Source organism: Aptenodytes patagonicus, chromosome 2 (assembly GCF_965638725.1).
Source record: "Aptenodytes patagonicus chromosome 2, bAptPat1.pri.cur, whole genome shotgun sequence".
Classification (NCBI taxonomy): domain Eukaryota; kingdom Metazoa; phylum Chordata; class Aves; order Sphenisciformes; family Spheniscidae; genus Aptenodytes; species Aptenodytes patagonicus.
In genome coordinates this window covers 68,844,420-68,869,150 of record NC_134950.1, presented here as the reverse complement: position 1 = coordinate 68,869,150, position 24,731 = coordinate 68,844,420, and the positions used below count along the sequence as shown (strand labels likewise).

Here is a 24,731-nt window from a genome sequence, read left to right as displayed (position 1 = left end):
AGAAAATGAGTACATATGGGCAGCAGATTTAAATGCGGTGTAACCACCACCAACAGTCACTCGCAGAGGCAATCAGCTCCGGTGCAGGTGCCTTCCGCAGCGGAGCAAGGGATCGCGGTGTATTCCTGAGCCAGGGAAAGCCCAGAGGAGCGCAGAGACCCACCAGCTCTCACGAAAGCGGCTGATGAGGTGTGGGTGGGGCCAGGAGCAACAGCGGCTACCCCCCACTCCCACAAAAGGCAGCCCCAGGGAGCGTGAGTGACCAGGGCGTGGCACAGCAGTACACAGGAGGGCGAGCGGGAGACTTGAAGTACACATAACCCAGCAACCGGGCACCATTCTGTGACCATCTGCACAGGCCAAGGGCACTCATCCTACCTGACCCTGGAGGCAGAATGGCGGGCACTCATCTGAGAGCAAAGGCTGCAGCTCCAGCTAGGGGTTCTGCACCATCTACCCCAGCGGTGGCCGATGCCTCCACGCGGACGGAACTGCTGAAGGGAGAGGCTGCAGTGCAGACCTCAGGCTGCAGGAAGGGCCTAGACCCTTCTCCTGGGGTAGGGACAGGCACAGATCTGCCTGCAAAAGGTGTGACCAGGTGGAGGACCTCCTGCAGCAGGTGGCTGAGCTGCAGGAGGCGGTGAGAAGACTGTGTAACATCAGGGAGGCAGAGAAGGAGCTAGATAGCTGGTTCCAAGCGCAGTCTGCAGTGGACCCGCAGCCCACGGCCAAACAGCCAAAAACTCCCCCACCAGCACATGCAGAAGGGAGCGGGGGGGCCAATAATGCAGAAGAATGGACGGTTGCAAAGGCAAGGACCAGCAGGAGGAAGAGTCTTCCCCTGAAGCCTGAGGTGCCCTTGCAGAACTGCTTCACCGCTCTGCAGGCCCAAGAGGAAAGTCCTGTCACACCAGGAGAGACGCTGGAGCTGAGTAATGCGGCCCGATCTGCTCCCCCGTATAACAACCAGCGCCACTAGGAAAAGGCGACGGGTGACAGTAGTGGGCGACTCTCTTCTGAGAGGTACGGAGGCACCCATTTGCCGACCGGACGCACTCTCTAGAGAGGTGTGCTGCTTACCGGGGGCTTGCATCAGGGATGTCACTGAGAGGCTACCAAGCCTTGTACAGTCCACTGACTATTATCTGCTGCTGCTGTTTCACGTGGGCACCAGTGACACAGCCAGGAGCAGTCTGAGGACTATCAAGAAGGACTACAGAGCCCCGGGAGCGGCGGTAAGGGACTCAGGAGAGCAGGCAGTTTTTTCATCAATCCTGCCAGTCAAAGGGAAGGGGTTTGAAAGGGCCGGTTGAATCTGGCGAGTCAACAAATGGTTACGGGACTGGTGCCGCAGCCAGGGGTTCGGCTACTTAGACCATGGGACTCGCTTTGAGAAACCTGGTCTACTGGGAGCTGACGGGGTCCATCTGTCAGAGAAGGGGAAGAACATCTTCAGTCATAGGCTTGCCAAGCTGGTGAAGAGGGCTTTAAACTAGAGATGCTGGGGGAGGGGAACCTCAATCCATCCCACTCCTACCAGTTTGATGCCAGGGCCAACAACAGATGCCCAGAGCCTGGAGAAGGAACACAGGTCAGCAGGAGAGCACCTGAAGAGCAGCACAAAGGAACTCCAGCCAGTAAGACAGCTTCATCGGGGGCCCAACTTAAATGCCTCTCAGCATGAGGAATAAACAAGAGGAGTTAGAGATGTGCGCGTGCCTGCAGGGCTACAATCTTACTGGCATCACGGAGACATGGTGGGATGGCTCCTATGATTGGAGTGTTGGGATGGAGGGACACAGGCTCTTTAGGAAGGACAGGCAGGGGAGATGAGGAGGGCGTGTCACCCTCTATGTCAATGACCAGCTGGAGTGCATGGAGCTCTGCCTGAGGATGGATGAGGAGCAGACCGAGAGCTTGTGGGTCAGGATTAAAGGGAAGGCAGGGACAGGTGACATTATGGTGGGGGTCTGCTACAGGCCACCTGACCAGGAAGACTGAGTGGATGTCTATATATATATATATGTCTATATAGAGTGTCCTCTATAGACAGATAGGAGCAGCCTCACGTTCACAAGCCCTGGCCCTCATGTGGGACTTCAACCACCCCAACATCTGTTGGAGGGACAGCATGGCAGGGCATAAGCAATCCAGGAGGTTCCTGGAATGTGTCGATGATAACTTCCTTCTCCAAGTGGTAGAGGAGCCAATGAGGAGAGGTGCTACGCTGGACCTTGTTCTCACCAACAAGGAGGGGCTGGTGGGGAATGTGAAGCTCAAGGGCAGCCTTGGCTGCAGTGACCACGAAATGGTGGAGTTCAAGATCCTGAAGGCACCGAGGAGGGCGCACAGCAAACTCACTACCCTGGACTTCAGGAGAGCAGACTTTGGCCTCTTCAGGGATCTGCTTGGTAGAATGTCATGGGATAAAGCCCTGGAGGGAAGAGGGCCCCAAGAAAGCTGGGTAATATTCAAGGATCACCTCCTTCAAGCTCAGGAGCCATGCATCCCAACAAAGAGGAGGTCAGGCAAAAACACCAGGAGGCCTGCATGGATGAACAAGGAGCTCCTGGACAAACTCAGACACAAAAAGGAAGCCTACAGAGGCTGGAAGCAAGGACAGGGAGCCTGGGAGGAATACAGAGAAATTGTCCGAGCAGCCAGGGATCAGGTTAGGAAAGCTAAAGCCCTGGTAGAATTAAATCTGGCCAGGGACGTCAAAGGCAACAAGAAAAGCTTCTACAGGTACACCGGGGATAAAAGGAAGACTAGGGAAAATGCAGGCCCTCTTCAGAATGAAACTGGAGACCTGGTTACCTGGGATATGGAGAAGGCTGAGGCACTCAATGACTTTTTTGCCTCGGTCTTCACCGACAAGTGCTTGAGCCACACCACCCAAGTCGCAGAAGGCAAAGGCAGGGACTGGGAGAATGAAGAGCCACCCACTGTAGGAGATCAGGTTCGAGACCATCTAAGGCACCTGAAGGTGCACAAGTCCATGGGACCTGATGAGGTGCATCTGCGGGTCCTGAGGGAACTGGCGGATGAAGTTGCTAAGCCACTATCCATCGTATTTGAGAAGTCATGGCAGTCCGGTGAAGTTCCCACTGACTGGAAAAGGGGAAACATAACCCCCATTTTTAAAACGGAAAAAAGGAAGACCCAGGGAACTACAGGCCAGTCAGTCCTACCTCTATGCCCGGCAAGATCATGGAGCGGATCCTCCTGGAAACTATGGTAAGGCACATGGAAAATAAGGAGCTGATTGGTGACAGCCAAATGGCTTCACTAAGGGCAAATCGTACCTGACAAATCTGGTGGCGTTCTACGCTGGGGTTACAGCATTGGTGGATAAGGGAAGAGCAACTGATGTCATCTACCTGGACTTGCGCAAAGCATTTGACACTGTCCCACACGACATCCTTGTCTCTAAATTGGAGAGGTATGGATTTGACAGATGGACCACTCGGTGGATAAGGAAGTGGCTGGACGGTCGCACTCAAAAAGTTGCGGTCAACGGCTCGATGTCCAACTGGAGACCAGTGACAAGGGGCATTCCTTGGGGTTCACTATCGGGACCAGCATCGTTTAACATCTTTGTCGGTGACATGGACAGTGGGATTGAGGGCACCCTCAGCAAGTTTGCCAACGACACCACGTTGTGTGGTGCGACTGACACACTGGAGGGAAGGGATGCCATCCAGAGGGACCTGGACAGGCTTGAGAGGTGGGCCCATGCAAACCTCATGAAGTTCAACAAGGCCAAGTGCAAGGTCCTGCACATAGGTCGGGGCAATCCCAAGCACAAATACAGGCTGGGCGGAGAATGGATTGAGAGCAGCCCTGAGGAAAAGGACTTGGGGTGTTGGTTGATGAGAAGCTCAACATGACCCGGCAATGTGCGCTTGCAGCCCAGAAGGCCAACCGTATCCTGCGCTGCATTAAAAGAAGCATGACCAGCAGGTCGAGGGAGGTGGTTCTCCCCCTCTACTCCACTCTTGTGAGACCCCACCTGGAGTACTGCGTTCAGCTCTGGGGCCCCCAACATAAGGAGGACATGGACCTGTTGAAGCGAGTCCAGAGGAGGGCCACAAAGATAATCAGAGGGCTGGAGCACCTCTCGTATGAAGACAGGCTGAGAGAGTTGGGTTGTTCAGCCTGGAGAAAAGAAGGCTCTGGGGAGACCTTATAGCAGCCTTCCAGTACCTGAAAGGGGCCTACAAGAAAGCTGGAGAAGGACTTTTTACAAGGGCATGTAGTGATAGGACAAGGGTAATGGCTTTAAACTGAAAGAGGGTAGATTTAGATGAGATATAAGGAAGAAATTCTTCACTATGAGGGTGGTGAGGCACTGGAACAGGTTGCCCAGAGAAGTTACGGATGCCCCATCCGTAAGTGTTCAAGGCCAGGTTGGACAGGGCTTTGAGCAACCTGGTCTAGTGGAAGGTGTCCCTGCCCGTGGCAGGGGGGTTGGAACTAGATGATCTTTAAGGTCCCTTCTAACCCAAACCGTTCTATGATTCTATGATATGCAAAACCTGTCTCAAGCTGGGGAATGCAGAATGGAAGGCTCAGCTACTGCCTGAGATTAAGTTATGACAACAATTTTTAACTAGCTCATGAGAACTGTATTACATTCAAATGCATGACATTTTGAAAGTGTAGCTCTCAAAAAGGTGGTGGTGGCATCTGGACAAAGACAGTTACCATAGCTCAGCTGACATGGAATATATTATCAATGCCTAAGAAACCAGTCTGAAATATCTTTCAGAAAAACAGGTGCTGAATTTTGTGAGCCAGTAGCTGCCAGAGGTGATGAGTCATTTTTGTACAGATTCTGGTCCTTCTTCAGACCCTTTTTTCTATGCATATTCAGCTTTTATGCAAAAAAGCTATGGAGGTTTGTAAGGGCCAACAGAAAGACAGGAACTTCTTATCTACCTTAGTCTTAACAGATTAAAGCTCTCAAGTGGGAGCAGAGCTACAAGTCACCAGTAAGAAAGACTTATCCACACGCCCACAAAAGAAAGAAGTGACACATTTGGGTAGCACTTAAAACTTGATCAATCTTAGAAGAAAAGCTATCACGCAAGGGACTAGCTGCAAAGGAAGCATGACAACCAGACATCATGAAGCAAAATGGTGCCCAAAACAGGGGGAGAACACATGCAAAAGAAAACCAAAACAGATGGAAGATGATGGAAAACTAACAGAAATGTGCCACGCAATTAATGTATTTGGTACTTAGAAATTGTAAAAAAAATTGAAGTATATTTAACTGGGGGTTTTTGACCTATGCCTGAACTGTTACAGTTTGGCGTAACAGGTGTTAAGCCAATGAATTCAACAACTCCTTTCCTCCCAGTGGTAAAACAGCTCTGGTCAAGATTAAGTTACTTACTGCTGCTTTTTTTTCACAAAAGGCCTTCAAAGCTTCTGTGAGTTCCTGTGTAATATGAACAACAAGTGTTGCTTCTGAGTCTGAGGTGATGTGAAAAGTCTCCTGTTGAAAAACATGGTTAGAATTGGTCATTAGGATGCCGAAGAGTCATATACGCAAACAGATCAAAGTTATATTTTGATTTTGGTATAACCAAGTTTATACTATTAGTTGATATATGACATATATAATATACATATACACACACGCGTGTATGAAAAAATAAAAATGTGAACATAATTATGGCCTGGTTAAGAGGTAAAACACAACCCTGGATGTCTGTGCCACTCCCATACTGTCAATCATGAACATTTCGTTGCAGATGGAGAAGGGCACAAGTCCTAAATTTATGTCGTCTGTGTAGAAAATTGAATAAAAAGTAAGCTTCAGCACGATCAAATGCCTTTGATTCCCCCATTTTAGCAATAAAAAGATGAACGTTTCCATTATAATTTTCCTGTGTGTAATTTTGGGAATAAGAGATATCAAAAGATATTGATATAATTCTATAAAGTGCAGAACAATTACGGCTATCTGTCTTTTTAATGTCCAAAGAGACTGATTAGTAAGTATATAAAGTTATAAGTGATTACAGTAAGTTAAAAGAATATAGGCAGTCTGCCGTAAGAAATAGCTGTGATTCCTGTAGATAAAAATCAATTAACCGTCTGCCAAGCATTTTTGGTAGTTTACTGATTATACCCAGACTTGCTTTTTGTCTACCTCTTCCTAAAGTCACAAGTAACCACAGCTTAAAAGAAAAAAAAGAAGAAAAATTGAAAGAGAAACAAAATCTCTTCAGCTGGTAATGAAGCACATCTCAAAACATTCTACTTGTGATTTCAGTGTATAAACACAATTCAGACTCAAATTAAATTTTGTAATTGCCTTACATACAGAACCTGACTTTCATGGAGTAAAACGGCAAATATAAATGGTCAGGTATTTTCACAACATAAATCCAAAAGACAAACCGAGGCTTGCTATGCCACTGCTAACAGCAACTGAACTGATAAAACTTCCCCACTCCAACACCAGCAGCTGTGCTCTAGTATCACCCAGTCTCACTTGGCTGTCCAGTTCTGCAGCAGCAGCACTAGCCACACCACCACAGGCAGCAAGACCGGACTGCCTCCTCTCATTCAGCATTATCAACAATCCCATTAGCTATGGGCAGCCAACAGCACTTGAGCAACATCAGTGCTGCTAACACTGCTTGTCAGCGTGGCTCCTCAGCACAGGGAAGAATGATCCAGAGAACAGGGAGAGAGCTCACATTTAATCCAGCAAGTTGTTCTGAGCTGACATTATGCTACAGCTGCACCAGCTTTTCAAAGAGCAGAGTCCATTAAAATAGAACTTAGAAATTAATGCTGTGGTCAAATGAGTTTGATCAGTAATCAGAGGTTCCTTCACAATATTCATTGCATCATACTGGTGAAACTGCATGACACATCACAATTATTTTACATACATACCAAGAACTCTAGAGCCTTCTGTTTCCGAACAGGATCATTCTGTGGGATTGTAGAACGGGGAAGAAAAATTAAAAGACTGAATACTACAGTATTTGTTGCATCATCTTCTACAAAAAAGACCTTTTAATCTTTTATCCAACAACAAAAGTCAATGCAAAGAAAAGACAGTAATTTTAGGTCACAGTCATAAACATATAATGTTAGGGCCTCAACAGCAATTAGGTAGCAGCTACTACAAATGCAACTGCATTACTTCCAATACCGGGAAGAACACATTTCACATCTAAGCTACATACCTACAAGAGCTATCTTTCCCAGGCTTTCCTCACTCAGGTCCAACCTCATGGTTAAAAAAAGTGAAGGGCCCACCTGCATCTAGCATAGTACCTGACCAGCCTCAGGCCTAAAAGAGCAAGACATCACCACAGAATACATCAGATTACAAAATAATCTCTGCCACTAAGATAAAAATGAGGCAGTTCTCAGTGTTTGTGCCCAGTGCTATTCAGGACAGACACTTGGGAGATCACTTTGGGTTTCACCTTTGAGTTAGAAAAAAGGATTGTACATCTTTAGATATATCGTAAAATTTAAACCAAATCTTCAGTACAGAATACCTTTGATCTGAAGAGGGGCAAAACAGAGAAGTGCAGACTGCAGCACAGGTTGGGAGACCTGGCCTGCAGACACTGGGTCTGAGACTCTCAGTGACTTTGAACAGGAATTATGAGAGCTAAGGTGGATGAACATCCTGACGTACAGTATTCATTTTCCTTCTGCTGTGATGAACACAAAACTCTGGTCATTAGGTCAGTTATTTTGCTTCTGGAATGATATTAATAAAATGGCAAATGAAGCCAAAGAACAAAAGTTTTTCAGAAAAATTAAAGCAAGCATAAGGTAACTGCTACAACATAAGACACTTGCAGAATTACTACCTCTACATACCTCACGCTTATAATCATCTTCCCACCTTAAAAAGAAAGAAATGAAAATATTAAGATGCATTCTAAAGATTACTAAGAAGTCAGGTTTACTCATAGTAACTAGAATCAAAATATTTCAATTTCCAAATTTACCAATTTAACTTACCAATATAGGATATCTTTTTCTATGGGATATCTACAATACTGTATTTGTTAAAGGTCCTTATTCTGAGTGACTCTCAAAGAGATCATGTGTGTGAGTACATCAGATTGCTATTGAACTGCATAACCACTGTAGTATTTCAAAAGCCATAGCTAGTTACAAACTGAATAGCAAATTTTATTTCAGGTTATTTCCTCACGGACAGAAAGGAACAATTTACACAAGAGGAAGAAGTACAGTGGAAAGACAATATAAAATATTTTCCCCTTACGTGACAACGCTTGTTACAGAAAAGAAGATCTATGTAATAAGTAAAGAGACCTCAAAAAAAACCCAACTCTCTTTTGATTCCCCTGTGGGGGTTGTATTCTCACCTTGCTTTCTTCTTTGATGGGGCTAGAAAATTAAAAAGAATTATTAGCAACATGATAGGGTTTCCACTGTATTACTGCAATAAAAGCATTACACAAACAGAACAGTTACTGGCCCTAAAGTGGCTGCAGTTTTTTTAAAGGGCAGGATTCAGCAGCCAAAATCTAGGCGTATACGGCCATTTTAGAAACCAACAGGCATCCTTGATGAAAGGACTATGGCAGTCTTGTGCCCTAACAGCTTTGCAGGGTACCCTACAGCATCTATGTTCAGGCAACTGAATTCCACACAAGAAGTCAGTGTGGACTGAACTGAGGTCGGCACGCCTCCTCTATGCAAAAAGTGAAAAGGTTTTTGTATTTTTTTCTGTGAACCTACCAGTGTACCTCAACGTTGCACTTATTCTAGGTCAGTCTCCAACAAGAAGTTATGAAGATTAGAATGTCTAATCATCTCTCTTGCCAGTACAGTGTATAAGCATGAGGAAGGAGGGAAAGCTCAGTAAAACAAGGTAGTCTGTTTAAGACAGTAGCTATGCTTCAGAGAATCAGCTAATGCATGGTACATAACTTACCACTTCTTAAGTATTTATTAGCACAGGTGTTCCAGGATAAGCAGCAGGATAAGTAATAATTCTCAGGACAAATGACATCTTTGCCCCTACAATATGAGGCTGAAAGACTCGTGTTACTGTTTTAACCACCTGATGTTGAACACATACTGATGAGTTGCAACAAGAAGTTGCACTGTAGGTCCCAAAGTTTTCCAAATGTCAGGAGAGAAAAGGACTGCCACCATTTCACAGAAGATATCCAATGAAGTAAGAATCATGGAAACGTAGGATTGGAGAGACCTCTGCAGGTAGAATCACGGAATCATAAAAAAGTTTAGGTTGGAGGGGACCTCTGGAGGTCATCTAGTCCAGCCTGAGAGGTAAGAGAAAAGTACCACAGAGGTGGTAAGTAACAGAAACCAAACAATTAACTGTAAGATGAGGACAATGACAATTAAAATAATTTTCCTTGAATTATTCAGCCTGTGCTGTTTTTCCAGTAAGCCTCCAAAATCCACCATTTGAAAAGAAGATGGGTGGAGACAAGGAGTGCTACTCAGTGGTTGGATACTTCACCCTACTCAAGCTAGTAACTGAAGTTCTGCTCACTTTGACAATGATTAGCCTCAAGATTAGATCAGGCTGCTTAAGCCCAAGTCCAGTTGAGTTTTCTAAGTCTTCAAGAATGGCAATTTCCCACCTCTTTGGGCAGGCAATTTCAGTGCTTGACTACTCACTGTGCAGAACCTTCTGAATGTTCAATCAGCATTTCCTTTATTGCAGCCCGTGAATGTTGCCATGTTCTTTCCCTGCGCACCTTCTTGAAGTCTGGCTCCTTCTCTGTAGCCATGTTTTAGGTAGTGGAAGACAGCAATTAGATCCCTTCCCTAGCTGCTGCCTTCCGCAAGGTAATCAAATCCAGGTCCCTAAAGTTGTCCTCCACATCATATGCTCTAGTCTCCTTGTGATCTTTTGTAGTTGGTGAGTCCTCTGCTGACTCTTTCCAGTTCACCAAAATTTCTCCTGTACACAGGACACAGTATTCCAGAAGCAGCTTAATGAGTCCTGAACAGAAGGGAATAAGCATTTCCCTCAACCTGCTGGCTACACTTTTGCTAATGCAGTCCAATATGCTGTTAGCCTTCGTTACATCAAGAGTGCATCGCTAATTCATGTTCATACCGTTGTATATCAAAACCTGCAGGTTCGTAAGATTTGCTCCCTAGCCCAATAGTATCCAGTCTGTATCCAGCAGGGTGTTGCTCCATCCCAGGTGTAAGACTTCACATGTACCTTTGCTGAACTTCAGGAGGTTTCTGACAACCCATTTCACCAGCTTGTTGAGATCCCTCTGAATGGCAGTCTTGCTCTACCACATACCAGGCATTCCCCCAATTTGACGTTATCTGCAAATTTGACAATGGTGTATTCTATCCCATTATGCCGGTCACTAAAGAACATGCTAAACAGTGCTGGCCCCAGGAGAAACCACCGAGGAATACCACTAGTAACTGGCCAACACACTTAAAATTGCTGACAACTACTCTTTGAGCCCAACAGTTCAGCCACCTTTTATCTACCCTGTAGACTTACCTTATCTCCTCAGTTTGGTGGCAAGTATAACATGGGAGACTGTGCTGAAAGCTTTGATAAAGTTAAAATGACATCCATCCTCCTTCCCCTGTCCACAGAGCCAACCCATGTCACTGCAAAACGCAATCAGGCTGGTCGAACCCAGTTTGTCCTTGGTAAATCCACATTGGCTATTCCCAGTCACCTTCTTGACCTTCACACACCAGTAAATGATGTCCATGAGGACTTGCCCCATAATTTTTTACAAGGTCTGGGACAGCCTGTAGCCACGTTTTAATTTTGAAGATAACCACATTTGGTTTTTTTCAGATCCCCAAGGAATTCCTCTGATCACCATGACCTTTCAAAGACTTTAGAGAGCAAACAGCTCCCTCAACACCAGAAGCATCCCTTTTTGTCTTATGGCCTTGTACATGCTTAATTTGCTCTTCCCTAAACTGAACCTTCTCTACAGTGGGTAATGCCATTCTCCCCTAAACTTTACAATTACACACAAAGATCTGAGAGCAGACCTTCTCAGTAAAGACCAAGGCGAGGAAAGCTACAAATATCTCAGCCTCTTCCACATCCTTCATCACCAGGCTACTTGCTCAGCAGGGGGACCACATCTTCTTTTGCTGCTGTCATACCTGCAGAAGCCTTCCTGTTGCCCTTCATATTCCTTTCACCTCCAGGCAAGCTTTGCCTTCTTAATTTCACCCCAAATACATCTGCAATTCTTATACGTTTCTTCTTGGCAGCCTGCCTCTGCTTCTGTTCTCTGTATGCTTCCTTGTAGCATTTAAGATCAGCTAGGAGTTCCCTGTTCAAACACACTAGCCACCTGCTATGCCTGCCCATATTCTTGGACAGCAGAATGGATCATTTCTGCTCTTTGAGGAGGTTCTCCTTGAAGACCGATTAGCTCTTTTGGGCTTCTTTTCCTTTCAAAGCAGCCTCTCAAGGGATCCTGACTACCAGTTTTCTGAAGAAGCTGAAGTCTGTTCTCCTGAAGACCAACAGAATTAGTCTGATACGTAACTTCCTCATTCCCCAAAGGGTTTTAACCTGTATCATCTCATGATCACTCCAACTAAGGCTGCCATTGATCATCAAATTCCTGACTCTTCTTCTCTGCAAAACACTTCCTCTTGTTGACTCATCCAGCACCTGCATGAAAAACTGGCCTTGACTCACTTTTCGATTGTTTGCAACTTGCCATGCTGCTTTTCCAGCAAAAGTCAGTCCACCCAAGAAAACTGGGACCTGCATTTGGGAGATTTCTTCCCATTATGTAAAGACAGCCTTGATACAGACTGCCTGTTCAAGAGGGACAGACATCTACCATGATGTTGTTCTTGTTGGCCTTCCCCCTAGTCCTGACCCATAAGATCTCAACAACCACCAGCCATGGCTCTATAAAGAAAAGGTGCTCTTGCATCCAGCAAAACTCCTACTGTCATCTGCTATGCCATCTTTCATAAGGAGCCCATATCCGTCCATTACAGCACTCCAGTCGTACAAGCTATTGCACTACATCTCTGCAATTCTGATGATGTCATAGCTCTGTGACCACACAGTGACTTCCAGTTCCACCATCTAGTCCAACCTCCCACTTGAAGTAGGACTACTGCCAACATAAGATTCTAGTTTTGCATAGCCAGGTCTTGAAAATCTCCAAGGATGAAGAGTTCACTCCCTATGGATAACCTGTTCCAGTGCTATACAAACCTCTAGGAAAGAAGTTTTTCCTGAGTTCAGCCTCTCAAACTGCCATCTGTGGCTGCCATCTCTTGTTACATTGCCTGCAATTACCAACAACTTTGCCTTTGTCATCTTTGTAGCAGTCTACTGCTTGAAGGGCAGTTACAAGATCACCCCTTACCCTCCTCTTTCCCATTCTAAACAAGCCCGGCTCCCTCTAACCCTCATCCTAGGTACATGCTCTTGACCCCTGAGAATCTTCATAATCCTCTGCTGGATCCTCTGCAATTTCTCCATCTTTCCCTTGAACTAGAAGGAACAAAACTAGACACAGCATTCCAAGTTGGTCTTACCAGTATCAAATAGTAGGGGATAAGACTGTTCTTCAATCTGCTGCCTGTGCTCCTCCTGAAGTATCACAATATGAGCTTTGCCTTATGTGAAATGAGAGCGTTCTCTTGGCTCATATTCAGCTTGGCATCCACCATAACCATCAAGTCCTTTTTAGCAAGACTGATCAGTCTGTCACTTCCCATCCTGTACTGATGCACGGAGTTATCACTTCCCCACTGAAGATACAGAGAAGCTTCTCCAGGTATCTGCTATAACTTCAAGGAAGCAATAATTCAATCTGAAAAGCCTGGTCCAAAATATAGCAAAGTAAATCTCTGGACTTATTTCCAGTTTGCTGCTGTACTCTGCAGCAGCATTAAGAGTAGTTTTTAGAAAGGAAAAAAAAAAAATGACACAGGCAGAATTCAGAGACTAAATTAGACCAGAACTTCATAGGTTATACTACCACACTGTGCTTATACATGGTGTCATAAGACCTTCGAGCTCAACTCCCTACTTTGAGTAACTGATTATAGGAATTACCTTAATAAGATAGTATTTTTAATCTGAAGCCCAAGACAAAATACAGATAATCTCTCTTCTTTAGAGAATAAAGAAACACTGTAATTTTTTCCTTTAAGAAAAGTAACAAATCAATCACTTCAAGGCCTCTCATACATACATGTGTGTGTGCATATATATAAAAAAATACATAACTTTATCTTAGTTTTGCATATGAACTTTGCAGCAGCCAAAATTTGGTGTTAATGTCCGTTTTGCCACTTGCAAAGTAGTACATGCCACCAAATGGCCTTTCTTAATCATATCCTCAAACTCACTCTCGCTGTCAGAAGACAATTGTCATTCTCTGCCAATATGATCTAGTCTAAAGACACACAGCTGCTAAACCAGTAAGCATGATTTTCTTCTAAATAACTAGAGTATTTTTATTTTGGAATTCACTTGATATTGCCCTTACCACCTAACCAGAGCAAAACTTAATACTGAGTGACACAACACTTTTGCAGCTAACTTCACTCTTGTCTGTTCCTCCAGTTCTTCATATCCTGTAGGACTGGGTGGGATCACTCTTTCTGATGTTCCAGTTTGATATCTGAGCATGTCTTATAGTTCTACAGAAGTCAGTAAGTGTTGATGTCAATTTACTCTGAACTGAGAATTACTGAGCTAGATTACTGGGTCACATTCCCTCTTCTTCACAAGAGAGGCAAACGGAGCTCAAAAAGGGTCTCTGCCACCTTGTTCTGCAGGCCAACATTAAAAGGTACAATCCACAGAAGCCACCAATGATCAATCCAAAAAAAACCCACTGCTACGGTAGTCACCTACAGCAGGATTCACACTGACAAACTCTGTTGATCTATGCAACCTTCACCCATTTCAATCAAACCTACCTTCCCACTGATATTAGTACTAGGGTCAAAAGGTAGCAAGTAGGTATTTCTTCAGGTTGGCATCATTAAGTATCAACAGCACATTTACAGTAACAAAAGACATAACTCAAACATACTGTATGAGGGAAGATGCTGGTTTTATGTTTTAGGGTTTGGTTTCCATTGCTTGTTCCAATGGACTTGCTAAAGAACTGTAACTTCCACTTTTACCAGTGATTCAGCGTGTATGTCATTTGATGACTGAAATGAGCTTTAACAGCTTATTCAGAGAAACTCACCAGAACCAAGTAGTTAAAAAATTACTAACAAACACTGCAAGTCTGGCAATTCCCTTCTTCCCTCATTTCAAATTCACAAAAACTGGAAAATCTCTGAAAACATTTTGTGCCATTGCAAGTTGAACATTTTATATCAGTCAAACCCTCTGAGCCAACTACTAATTCAAATTAGGCCAAATATCAATTATGTCAAATCTAGTATATTCAGGTAATTCATAGACTTACGTGAGGTACTTGGTCTTATGTAACCTTCAATCTAGGAATAGAAATAGTTTCATATTAGATTTTCTGATTAAAATTTCTTAACAACAGTCTCTACTGCAGCTGCCTTTAGAAACAGAACAAGTACTTTTATTTATCCCAGAACAGTGTAGCCCATAATTTTATAGATATATAAACTTGTAAATATAAATGATATTTGAGAGAATACATTTGAGAAAATTTAAGTTGTGAAAATTAAAAATCATTGAAGTAAAGCAATAAAATTTCCCCAGATTTTTTAGGGCAACTTTAAGTTAAGCCTTAGTTCAATTGAATACCACACTTCATAGAAACACACAGAAATTTAACAAGCTTTGTCAGCAGTACTTTTAAAGTTTACTAGGTCAAACATAAATGCACTGATAAAAGACACATTACCGGATACTTTACATTTACTTCCAATTACCTTATACATTTTTAATCCTTCAGTCTTCTCCAGCTCTCCTGCTATCCGTCTGAGAAATGAGACTTTGCATTCTTTTACATCTGTTGTCTTTCTCTTCATTTTATCTGGAAATTCTTTAGACTGTTGACAAAAACAGCTTGAAATGGTCAATATCAAAATTCATCACAATACTAAAAAATTGGCACATTTCACCTTTTGGACAAGCTTCCAAAAGACCGGTAAACATAATTTTGAACATTACGAGCTAGTCTCTTCTCTGTAACACAACTAATTAAATTTTAATGTTAAAGTTGCTTAAGTAGTCTTCAAAATAAAAAACTGGTACCATGCAAAGCTTGCTACCAAAAGGTAACATGCTCTGTACCATACCCAGCAATGCTATGGGCATGCTGAGGAATAAGGAAGAACCACAATGTTCTAGGAACCTGATCCTGGAGGCAATCAAAACACTTAGGAACAGACTTTGAGCAGATATGGACACGCACCTCTGGATCACACTTCCTCAAGAGCTCACAGCTTCATAGCTATTCATGTTGATCTGACCCATGAAGAGTCAACCGTACAAGTATTAGCAATTTATCATATGGGTATTTAAACTTCAAACTTGATGTAAGTATTTATAGAAAAGAAATAAAAGGGGAGTATCATAATGAAATTGTGATCAACACGCATCAAAATTACTCACAATGTATGCTCTTCTGTGTTTATATCCGCTAAGATGTTCTATCATAGGTGCCATCTCTGTATTAAACCCACACAGCTTGCACTCATAATGCGGCTCTTTTCTTCCTTCAAATCTGATTTCAACCACGTGTTCTAAACCTGTAAAAGCAAGAGTTAAAAATACCTGTATTTTAGTATAGACTACTATAAACAAATGTATTCTCTTCAATGTTGCTCACTAAAAGCCAAAATTAATAAATAAAAGTATTCCATTTTCAGAATTTCAACACTTCTTCAGGATCACTTCAACACTTCTTTGGACTTATTACCCACATCAATTAAATGTCTCCCTTTACAATGCTTTATTCTGAAAGGAAAAACACTGTCTATGGCAGATTTGCAAGCCCACCAAAATAAAATATTTCATGCACCTTTTTTCCTGCCTGGGATATTTTTAAGAAACTGAAAAGGAGCCTTCCATTCAATACAGTCATGTAAGAGAATTCACGGAGAAGTGCATATAAAAAAGAGAATGAGGATAGGAAATGCCACGCAAAGGTCTAGATTGAAAAACTGCATTTAAACTACTTAGTCAAACATAATTTGGTCAGTGTCCGAGTAGCACAAAGCACATGTAGAAAAGACAATAATCACTTCACAAAACTGAGTTCTTCATAATCTAAAAATCTTCCACAAGCTTTTAAGAATTACAGGAAGGAAAATGGGATTTTTCTTCATTTTTCCTAGAAATGACTGAAAGACTATGCCTTAGAAGTATTCAGAAATTTCCAAGTTTGAGGCTTATACCTAGCATGAAAAATTTTACTCGGAACAGCTTAAATGCAACAAGATTATAAGCAGCTCAAAACAAACAGGAAAAACCTGCAGCTGTTCCCTATTATCATAATTTCCAATACTGCGTATTTGTGATGGGTTGACCCCAGCCAGCAGCCAAGCACCACACAGCTGCTTGCTCACTCACAGACACACCCCTCAGCAGGATGGGGAGAAAACTGGAAGAGCAAAAGTAAGAAAACTCATGGGGTAAGATAAAGACAGTTTAATAGGTGAAGGAAAGAGGGGAAAAAAGCAAAAAAAACCCCATGTGAAAACCAGTCACTCGGCTCCCCACAAGCAGGCCAATACCCAGCCAGTTGATGGACAGCCAGCCACCTTGGAAGCCAAACACTGCCCCCCCCCCCCCCCCCCCCCCGCCTTTTTCTTCCTTTACTTCAGCTGTGATTGTTGAGCATGACATTATGTAGTACAGAATATCCTTTTGGCCAGTTTGGGTCGACTGTCCTGGCTGTGTCCCCTCCCAGTCTCTCACCCACCCCCAGCCTACTCAAGGGGTGAGGGGTGGGGACCCTGAGTGGAAAAAAAGACAGTCTTGATGCTGTGCACTGCTCAGCAACAGCCAAAACACTGGTGTGTTATCAACACTGTTTTAGTCACAAATCCAAAACATACAGGCTTCTATGAAAAAATTAAACTCCATCTCAGACCCACTACAGTATTATACTACTAAATCTTAACTCTGAAAAAAAAAACCTATCACCAAATGAAATGAGTATACAAGAAAGTGACATTCTGCTATCCACCTTTTTCTGTAAAAATGCTTATAATAATAAATCGCTATGCTTTTTAATATTAATACTGTATGTAGAGTAACAGCAAGCCAATTCACTAAACAGAGAAATTCTCTGCTAATATGAGGAAATTTGCTACTTGGCTCTTTGTCAGGGAACATATTTCTCTAGGCCACCAGCACATACTAGGAACACTAAGGCCACTGACAAGCAGCAATACTTATCCTCTCCTAAGGGCTGCCTAATCTAGCAATTAGAAAGAAACAAAACCTTAAAATTAGTCTCATTACTTTTAGTATTCCCAAAGACAGTGAGGAAAAATATCTCACTAGACAGAAACACCTGTATATCCCACCAAATGGAAAACCACAAAGAATCACCAGATGACAAGTCACCAGTGGCATGAAGTCTAGTTGGAGGCCAGTAGCTAGCGGTGTACCCCAGGAGTCAATACCGGCTCTAGTCCTGTTGAACATCTTCATTAATGATCTGGATGATGGGGCAGAGCATACGCTCAGCAACTTTGCTGATGATGCAAAACTGGGAGGGAAGGTCGATACACCAGAGGGTTGTGCTGCCATCCAGAGGGACCTTGACAGGCTGGACAGTTGGGCTGAAAGCAACCTCATGCAGTTTAACAACAGTAAGTGCAAATTCCTGCACCTGGGGAGGAACAAGCCCAGGTACCAGTACATGCTGGGGGCTGACCAGCTGGAAAGCAGATTGGCAGGAAAGGACCTGGGTGGACACCAAGTTGAAGATGAGCCAGCAATGGGCCCTTGTGGCAAAGAAGACTAATGGTATCCTAGGCTGCACAAGAAGGAGTGTTGCCAGCTGGCTGAAGGAGATGATCCACCCTCAGCACCAGTAGGGCCACGCCTGGAGTGCTGTGTCCAGTTCTGGGCTTCCCAGTACAAGAGACATGGACATACGAAGGGCCATGAAGATCATGAAGGCACTGGAGCATCTCTCCGATGAGGAGAGGCTGAGAGAGCTGGGACTGTTTAGCCTGGGGAATAGAAGGCCAAGAGGGGATCTCATCAGCGTGTATAAATACCTGAAGGGAGGGGGCAAAGAAGAGGGAGCCAGGCTCTTTTCAGTGGTGCCCAATGACAGGACAAGAGTCAATGGGCACAAACTGAAACACAGGAGATGCTGCCAGAACATCAGGAAACACCTTTGACTGTGAGGGTGACCAAGCACTGGCACAGGTTTCCCTGAGAGGTCATGGAGTCTCCCACCTTGAAGATAATCAAAAGCCGTCTGGACGTGGTCCTGGGCAACCTCTTCTGGGTGACCCTGCTTGAGCAGGGGCTTAAGACCAGATGACCTCCAGAGGTCCCTTCCAACCTCAACCATTCTGTGATCTGTGAAAAGCTTCTTTACTAAGATGGCTCCTTCAGGAAAATGTTGTCTAACAATTTACGTGTATAAAAAAGGTGGCCTTTATAGTACTTAGTGTAATAAGCTAAATTTTAAAAGGTATAAGAGATAAGACGTATCTTACAAATTATTCAATACATTTACAGGAAATAAAACAATATCTAAAATTCCACCTTTTATTTCAAAACAAAAGCCATTTGGTCACAAATTCAAAGACATACCATTTAGAAAACAAAATAACATACCAACTAGAGGTTCTTCTCTTTTGGGATCATTCATAAAATCCTTCAGACAGGTTATGTCCTTTGTGAGTCCTCTCTTCACTAAAGTAAAAAATATACACATAAAGAGGTATTACACATTAGACAGTTTGCACGTAATTTCTATGATCTTAAAGGAGTTTCTAATGGAGACTTAAGGGGGACAAAATTAATTTTCACTCTGAAATGCATAAGGAAAATGGGAAAGACCTCAGTCACTCACACAAAGACTCCAACACTCTCTGTTTTCCATAACAATTTTACACGCAAGGAATTAATGTCTTCAAGAAGAGAACCAAATAAGCAAAATAGACCTTCTAACACAATCCAATTTACTGATGAAAGATACCGAGTTCACATTCATAGCATGCCCCAGTCCATGTCAGTTCTCATTAAAAAAAAAAAAAGAAAAAAAAAAAAAAAGCCAAGCCACCAACCTCCTCCTTCCCCTAAAACCCTAACACTCATATAGCATACTGAGACTGCTTGTTTGGAGTCTGAAGTTCAAGAATCATATTGCCTTAAGTCTAAGAAAGAACACATAATCTTCACTAATACAGCAAACACCTCCTGTACTCTGGGCAGACCAGAAGCTGCGCAACCACAGGTAGTATGTTCCTGAGTCTGAACTAGCAGTGTTTCCATCAGGGCTGTATCTCGCTCCTCACTGAGTTTTAGCTTGGTTTTTGCACTGCCTGAAATACTTGTATTAAAGTATTCCTGGTCAACTCGGAGCACCAGCAAAGTTCAGCTAAATGTATCTGCAAAACAATCTCGAAGAGGTATTAAGGGTATTCACATGTTGGCCATTATAAAAGAGCATGCTGAAGTGTTAAAATACGTATTTTTAATCTGAGAAAAAAATGTGCAGAAATAGAATGCATCTTCTTAATTACATACAGCTGTATTTTTACTGTCTGATTAATTTCATAAGAGTCATAAACACTGCTAGTTTCTTCAAATTGGAGCAAACAAGTAGAAATACCACAAGCACTGAACAGTATGTTACTGTATTCTTTCCCCCTAGTATGCCAGGTTATGGTTTAAAAAAAAAACAAAAAAACCCACAAAACTTCAGAAGGATAGGGAATTCTGTGCTTGTTCCTAAATATTCACTCCATTAGGAATATGCTTGTGCTGCCATCAAGTCAAACTCCAGGGCTGCACACAGAAAAAAAATCACAAAGTTCCAGCATTAATTTATATGGAAAACCTCTTGTAATTTTGTTGTGGTAGAAAATACCTGATGGGACACCTCCTGCCATGGGAACAGTGTGGCCCATTCCCACCAAAACTTCACAGTCTTGTTAAAAGCTTTTTCTGTTGTTTTGTTTTTTTTGTCTGAGGTGACATGCAGCAGTAGCATAGCGTGACAGAGGTGACATGTAACAAGTTGGTGCCACGTAATAAGTCTCCATAGAAAGATTTTTACCAACACTTAAATGTATTATGCAGTTCTTGTGCATCTGTGTGTCTGTGCAGTAGCTCTCAGTGTGAGCTGCCCGTTCCCAAGCTGACAGTGGGGTCTTTTGGGCTTAATATGGAAAGATCCATGCAGAAAAAAGTTAAAGGCCTCTACAAGGTAATGGCCACCTTCTTCTTGCTTCCTAACATACAACTAAATATTCTTGTCTTAATATCATCTTGATAATAAACAATCCATACTGTTCTTGGTTTATATGCTTTTGTTTTGTCCAACTTTCACTGTATCGTACGTGTACACACATGCGTGCTGCAAAATTTTCTGTTGAAAACTTCACCAGCTAAAAACACATTAGCGAGATTCATTGATACCAGATGTTATCAGCTAATCAGGAAGAAAGAAACTATAAAGTCTCAAGTTTGAAAGTCTTTCTGTGAAAATACTCGTAGCTTCATATTCTCCTAGGATCTTTCCTTACATAAATTAACCAGTGCACAAATGAAAAGACAATGGTTCAAATGTTTGGTAACTTGCATTGCTTCTTCCTAAACCATAACCAACCACCTGCTTTGGTCATCATTAAAACAAACCCACCGATTCCAAAGTTGCATCTGAAAAGGACATTAGCTCATTTATATTCAGCTACCTGGTCTCTGTGTTTCATACTTCATCGGACTTCGGACTGGAGCTGGAGGACCTAGGATAATAGTTTGACAGTCAGACTACTTCTTCTCACTTGCTTTTATTAAGTACCTAGCAGACCATCCAAACAAGTTAGAGAATTGAAGTTATCTTCATTTTACAGTTTAATATAGGCTCAGCAATAGCAGTATTCCATCTTGCTATGCTTTCCTTTTGTAACTTTACTGCTTTAAGTAAGAAAAAGTCTTCATTTCCACTCCCCTTCCCCACCAACACCATATACCAAACCCATGAGTGTCACAGAAGCATAGAGTATTCAATTCTTCTTTGATTTTTAAGTGCTTTTCATATTGCCTAGTTATTTCAATTATTTCAACTATTCAGTATTCTGCATGACAGTCAATCTGTGTTACAGGTACCTGACAAAAAACTTCTGGTCTAAACATTTAGAGACTAAACACAGTCCCAGAGACAATTCGTAAAGTCATTAAACTGCATACAGACTAGCATCTTCTTTTACATAGGCTTCTGTACGTATTTTTAATCACTCAGAGCTTTGGAGTGAATTTTTAGATGTGCTTTTGTAAAGGTACTTCCACTCCCTTCCTTTGGAACTTCTTTCCCCTGCCCCCTCTTCCCTCAAATCCATAGACAAAGACACACAACAAGTGCACTTCAATGATGTTCTCAGTATTTTTTAAGTTGCAGCATTCAAGATTAAAACAAGATGACACACCAGTACTCATTTACTGGAAAAAATGAAAGATTAAGTTAAACTATGTATTTGCCCATGCAATTCCTATTTTTGAAGTGAAGAAGTTTTCCATAGTCATGGCAAATACAACATGTTGTATACATCAACGGTTTTCTCCTCCTCCTGCACAAGATAGGCAGTTAGATACATATCAAAGTTGTAACTCAAATCAGAGTTGTAAACATTTTGCAAACAACTCTGCAATATTAACATAAGGGAGGGGTACGAGAAAGCATATCTCCCTTGATTTCTTACAATAAATTATCCACGTTTTTCAGTAAAAAGCTTCAAAGTTTCTGGTAGCATGAACAAAAGAAGATCTCCAGGTACTCTGCAAGTACGAAAATTACTTAATTTCAGAGTTGCTCAGTTAGTGCCTGAAGCCCAAGTTAGATTCCAGGTCCAGCATCTGCAGACTGACAACGTGGCCAAACGCTAAGTGACACAAATAGGCACCCGTGAAATATTTTTAGTGCTTTATTTTCTGTTTACTTCTAGGAACAAATTGTATTTGCAGAGAATTGCGCCAGAAGCAGTTCACAGTGCAGTCTGCCTTAACATGGTTGAAGTTTACAGATATGGTCAAGTTAAAAATCAAGTTGTAGCTACTACTATCACCAAAGGTAGCAGTTTGGGGGTTTGAGTTGGTTTTGTTTGTTTGTTTTTAAAAGGATGCATTTAGCAAATATTATCATTGCTGCCTGCAAAAGTTTAACAAAAGCAATTATGATCTTGAAGACACTCTTCCATTCAGCGACAGCAGGTTTCCAGGCTAGCATTTAATTCACGTTTACTAGCCACATGGCTTTGTAATGCTATTAATAATGTAAGTTATATTTCTTAAGCATCTCAAAACCAAAACACAACAGTATTTTCCCTTAAAGCATATCAGACTGACCAATGAGCTGAAAATCAGCTGGGCTACCAGGCTCAAAGGGCAACGATCAACAGCCCAGCCTCTTGGTGTTCAGTAAGCACCAGAGTACCCCAAAGACTGATTCCAGGGCCCACAACGATTAACGTCATCATTAACAATCTGGTTGAGGATACACAGAACACCCTCGGCAAATTCACAGACAACAGTAATTTAGGGGATACAACTGATGTCACAGCTTCAGGTGAGCAGGACCTTCAGAACATTAAGGGTTAAAGAAACCTTAAGAAACGTAATAGAAGTGTAGAGTCCTGCGTCTGAAATAATCCCATTCCTGAGCACAGGCTGGGATCTGGCTGACTGAGCAGCTGCACTGTCAAAAAGAACCGCAGAGTTGTGATGAATTCTAAGCTGAATATTGGCCAAAAGCTTGTCTCCCATAAACTAGGCAAACACCATATTGAGATACTGCACAGGCAGCATACTTCAGAATATCTTATCCTCCATTATTTGGGACTTGTGAGGCTGTCTATTTCCATCCTTCTCCAGTTCAAGTGGCATGTGGAGAAACCAGAGACGGTCCAGCGCAAGGGCTACCAAGAGAAACAACACAGGGCAAGTAACTTATGAGAACAGGTTTGGGAGCTGGACTTGTTTAGTCTGGTAAAGTGGAAGCTAAGAGGAGATCTAATAGCATGGATACCTGAACAGCAGCTACAAAGATGAGTCAAACCCTTTGGGGACGTGACAACAGCATAACAAGTAGCAGCCAGAAGTAGTTGCTTAGGAGGCACAGATTAGATGTTAGGATAAAATTCCTCTTTAAGACAGGGGAGCAACTACAGACTGATTAAACACAGGTAGCAGACTCTCTACCCTTGGAGATGTTCAAGGCTTCAGTAAGCAAGTGATGATCCAGCATTGGCAGTAGTCCTGCTTCAATCAGGAAGTTAGGAAATCACCTAATCAGTCTCAGGAAATCCCTTCCAACTAATGATTTTATTTAGTAAGGGATATTTTCCAGATACTAGTTATCTATATGAACAAAAAAAATCCCTTTCAATATTCAATGACACGGTGGAGAACATGTTTCTTTGTTCTCCACCTTTTACATCTATATGTCATGCACGTATACTATTTTTATAGATTTTACTTCTATACTTGTAATGCACACACCATCCTAATGACTGCCAGAAATAAAACAGCTATGTTTCAAAACTTAAGGACAGTTTCAGACATTGTCAATTCAGTTACTCAGCTGCAACAAAGAGGTACTGGACTCAGCATTGCAGATTCACTTTTGAATACAAGAGGTGAAGTGCACAAAGACTCCATATTCCATTGGATGGGGGAACTCCCCAAGAGAGAGGTGGTAAGGGAGTTGGAGTAGTGTTCAATCTTAGTACTTCTGTTGTTATGGTTTCTGAAACATTTTCTCTTCTAGTCTCTAACTCAGAAAAGATCTGCCAGGTTTCCTTTCTTTGAAAATGTAGCAGTAGTTTTACACCCCAAAACCTTATCCATACTAATCAATGCCTGGCAGACACTGAGCATGGAGGGACATGTTAAAATAAATAAATTTATCTTATATCATAAAGCTGAAATGCTGATCAAGATACTGATAAGGTTGTCATTAGTGAACCCAAGGCAGAATACATGACATTTGTGCTTTCACTGGAGGAAGAACTTGTAGTCAGTGCTGTTAAATAAATGCAGCTTATCTTCAGATCTGATTCCTCCCCTTGACTCCATGCTTTACAGAATGACCATAATGAAGCTTTCTTTATTCATGGTGCTACTTAAAGGTTTTAAGTTGAAGAATGTAGATGCAGGTTGCCAGATCCAGCAACTAAACACCCACAACATCCCTTATTACACTTTTCAATACTTTTCATTTGTATCATTGTAAGAGAAGTACTGCAAGCTAACTCTGCATCTTCCTGTAATGCAAGAAAAATTCCACAGGCTGTGCAAAAAAAATCCATTAATCCATTCTTCTTTGTGCCAAATTAACTTCACCAATAAAGCTAGGCAGCCCAGAAATGGCTTTAATAGGGCTCACTCTCTATACTGTGCCTTCCTACCTGAGCTGCCTTGTTTGAGTAGTAAACCACTGGATTTTGCTATTGCCCAGGGAACATTTGCCAACATGTATATTGGCATCCCCCCATCCTTTAACACCTCTTGCTTAAAGCAGTAAGTTTTCCAAACTTCTGTCTGCTTTGGCCAAAAAGTCCCAGGA

At 42.5% G+C, this 24,731-nt stretch overlaps 1 protein-coding gene across 3 annotated transcripts in view; it reads right to left on the bottom strand.

The window, feature by feature from the left end:
- LOC143156528 (uncharacterized) overlaps positions 1–24,731 on the bottom strand; it is a 41,003-nt gene that overhangs the window by 4,153 nt on the left and 12,119 nt on the right. For all 3 annotated transcript variants that reach the window (XM_076330165.1, XM_076330166.1, XM_076330167.1), the window contains 9 exons: positions 20,866–20,916; positions 18,782–18,859; positions 15,587–15,723; positions 14,902–15,021; positions 14,460–14,490; positions 8,382–8,403; positions 7,867–7,891; positions 6,919–6,957; positions 5,402–5,503 (listed from right to left, as the gene is read on the bottom strand). In XM_076330165.1, the coding sequence (XP_076186280.1) occupies positions 5,402–5,503; positions 6,919–6,957; positions 7,867–7,891; positions 8,382–8,403; positions 14,460–14,490; positions 14,902–15,021; positions 15,587–15,723; positions 18,782–18,859; positions 20,866–20,916 (605 nt within the window). The remainder of the gene's footprint in view (positions 1–5,401; positions 5,504–6,918; positions 6,958–7,866; positions 7,892–8,381; positions 8,404–14,459; positions 14,491–14,901; positions 15,022–15,586; positions 15,724–18,781; positions 18,860–20,865; positions 20,917–24,731) is intronic.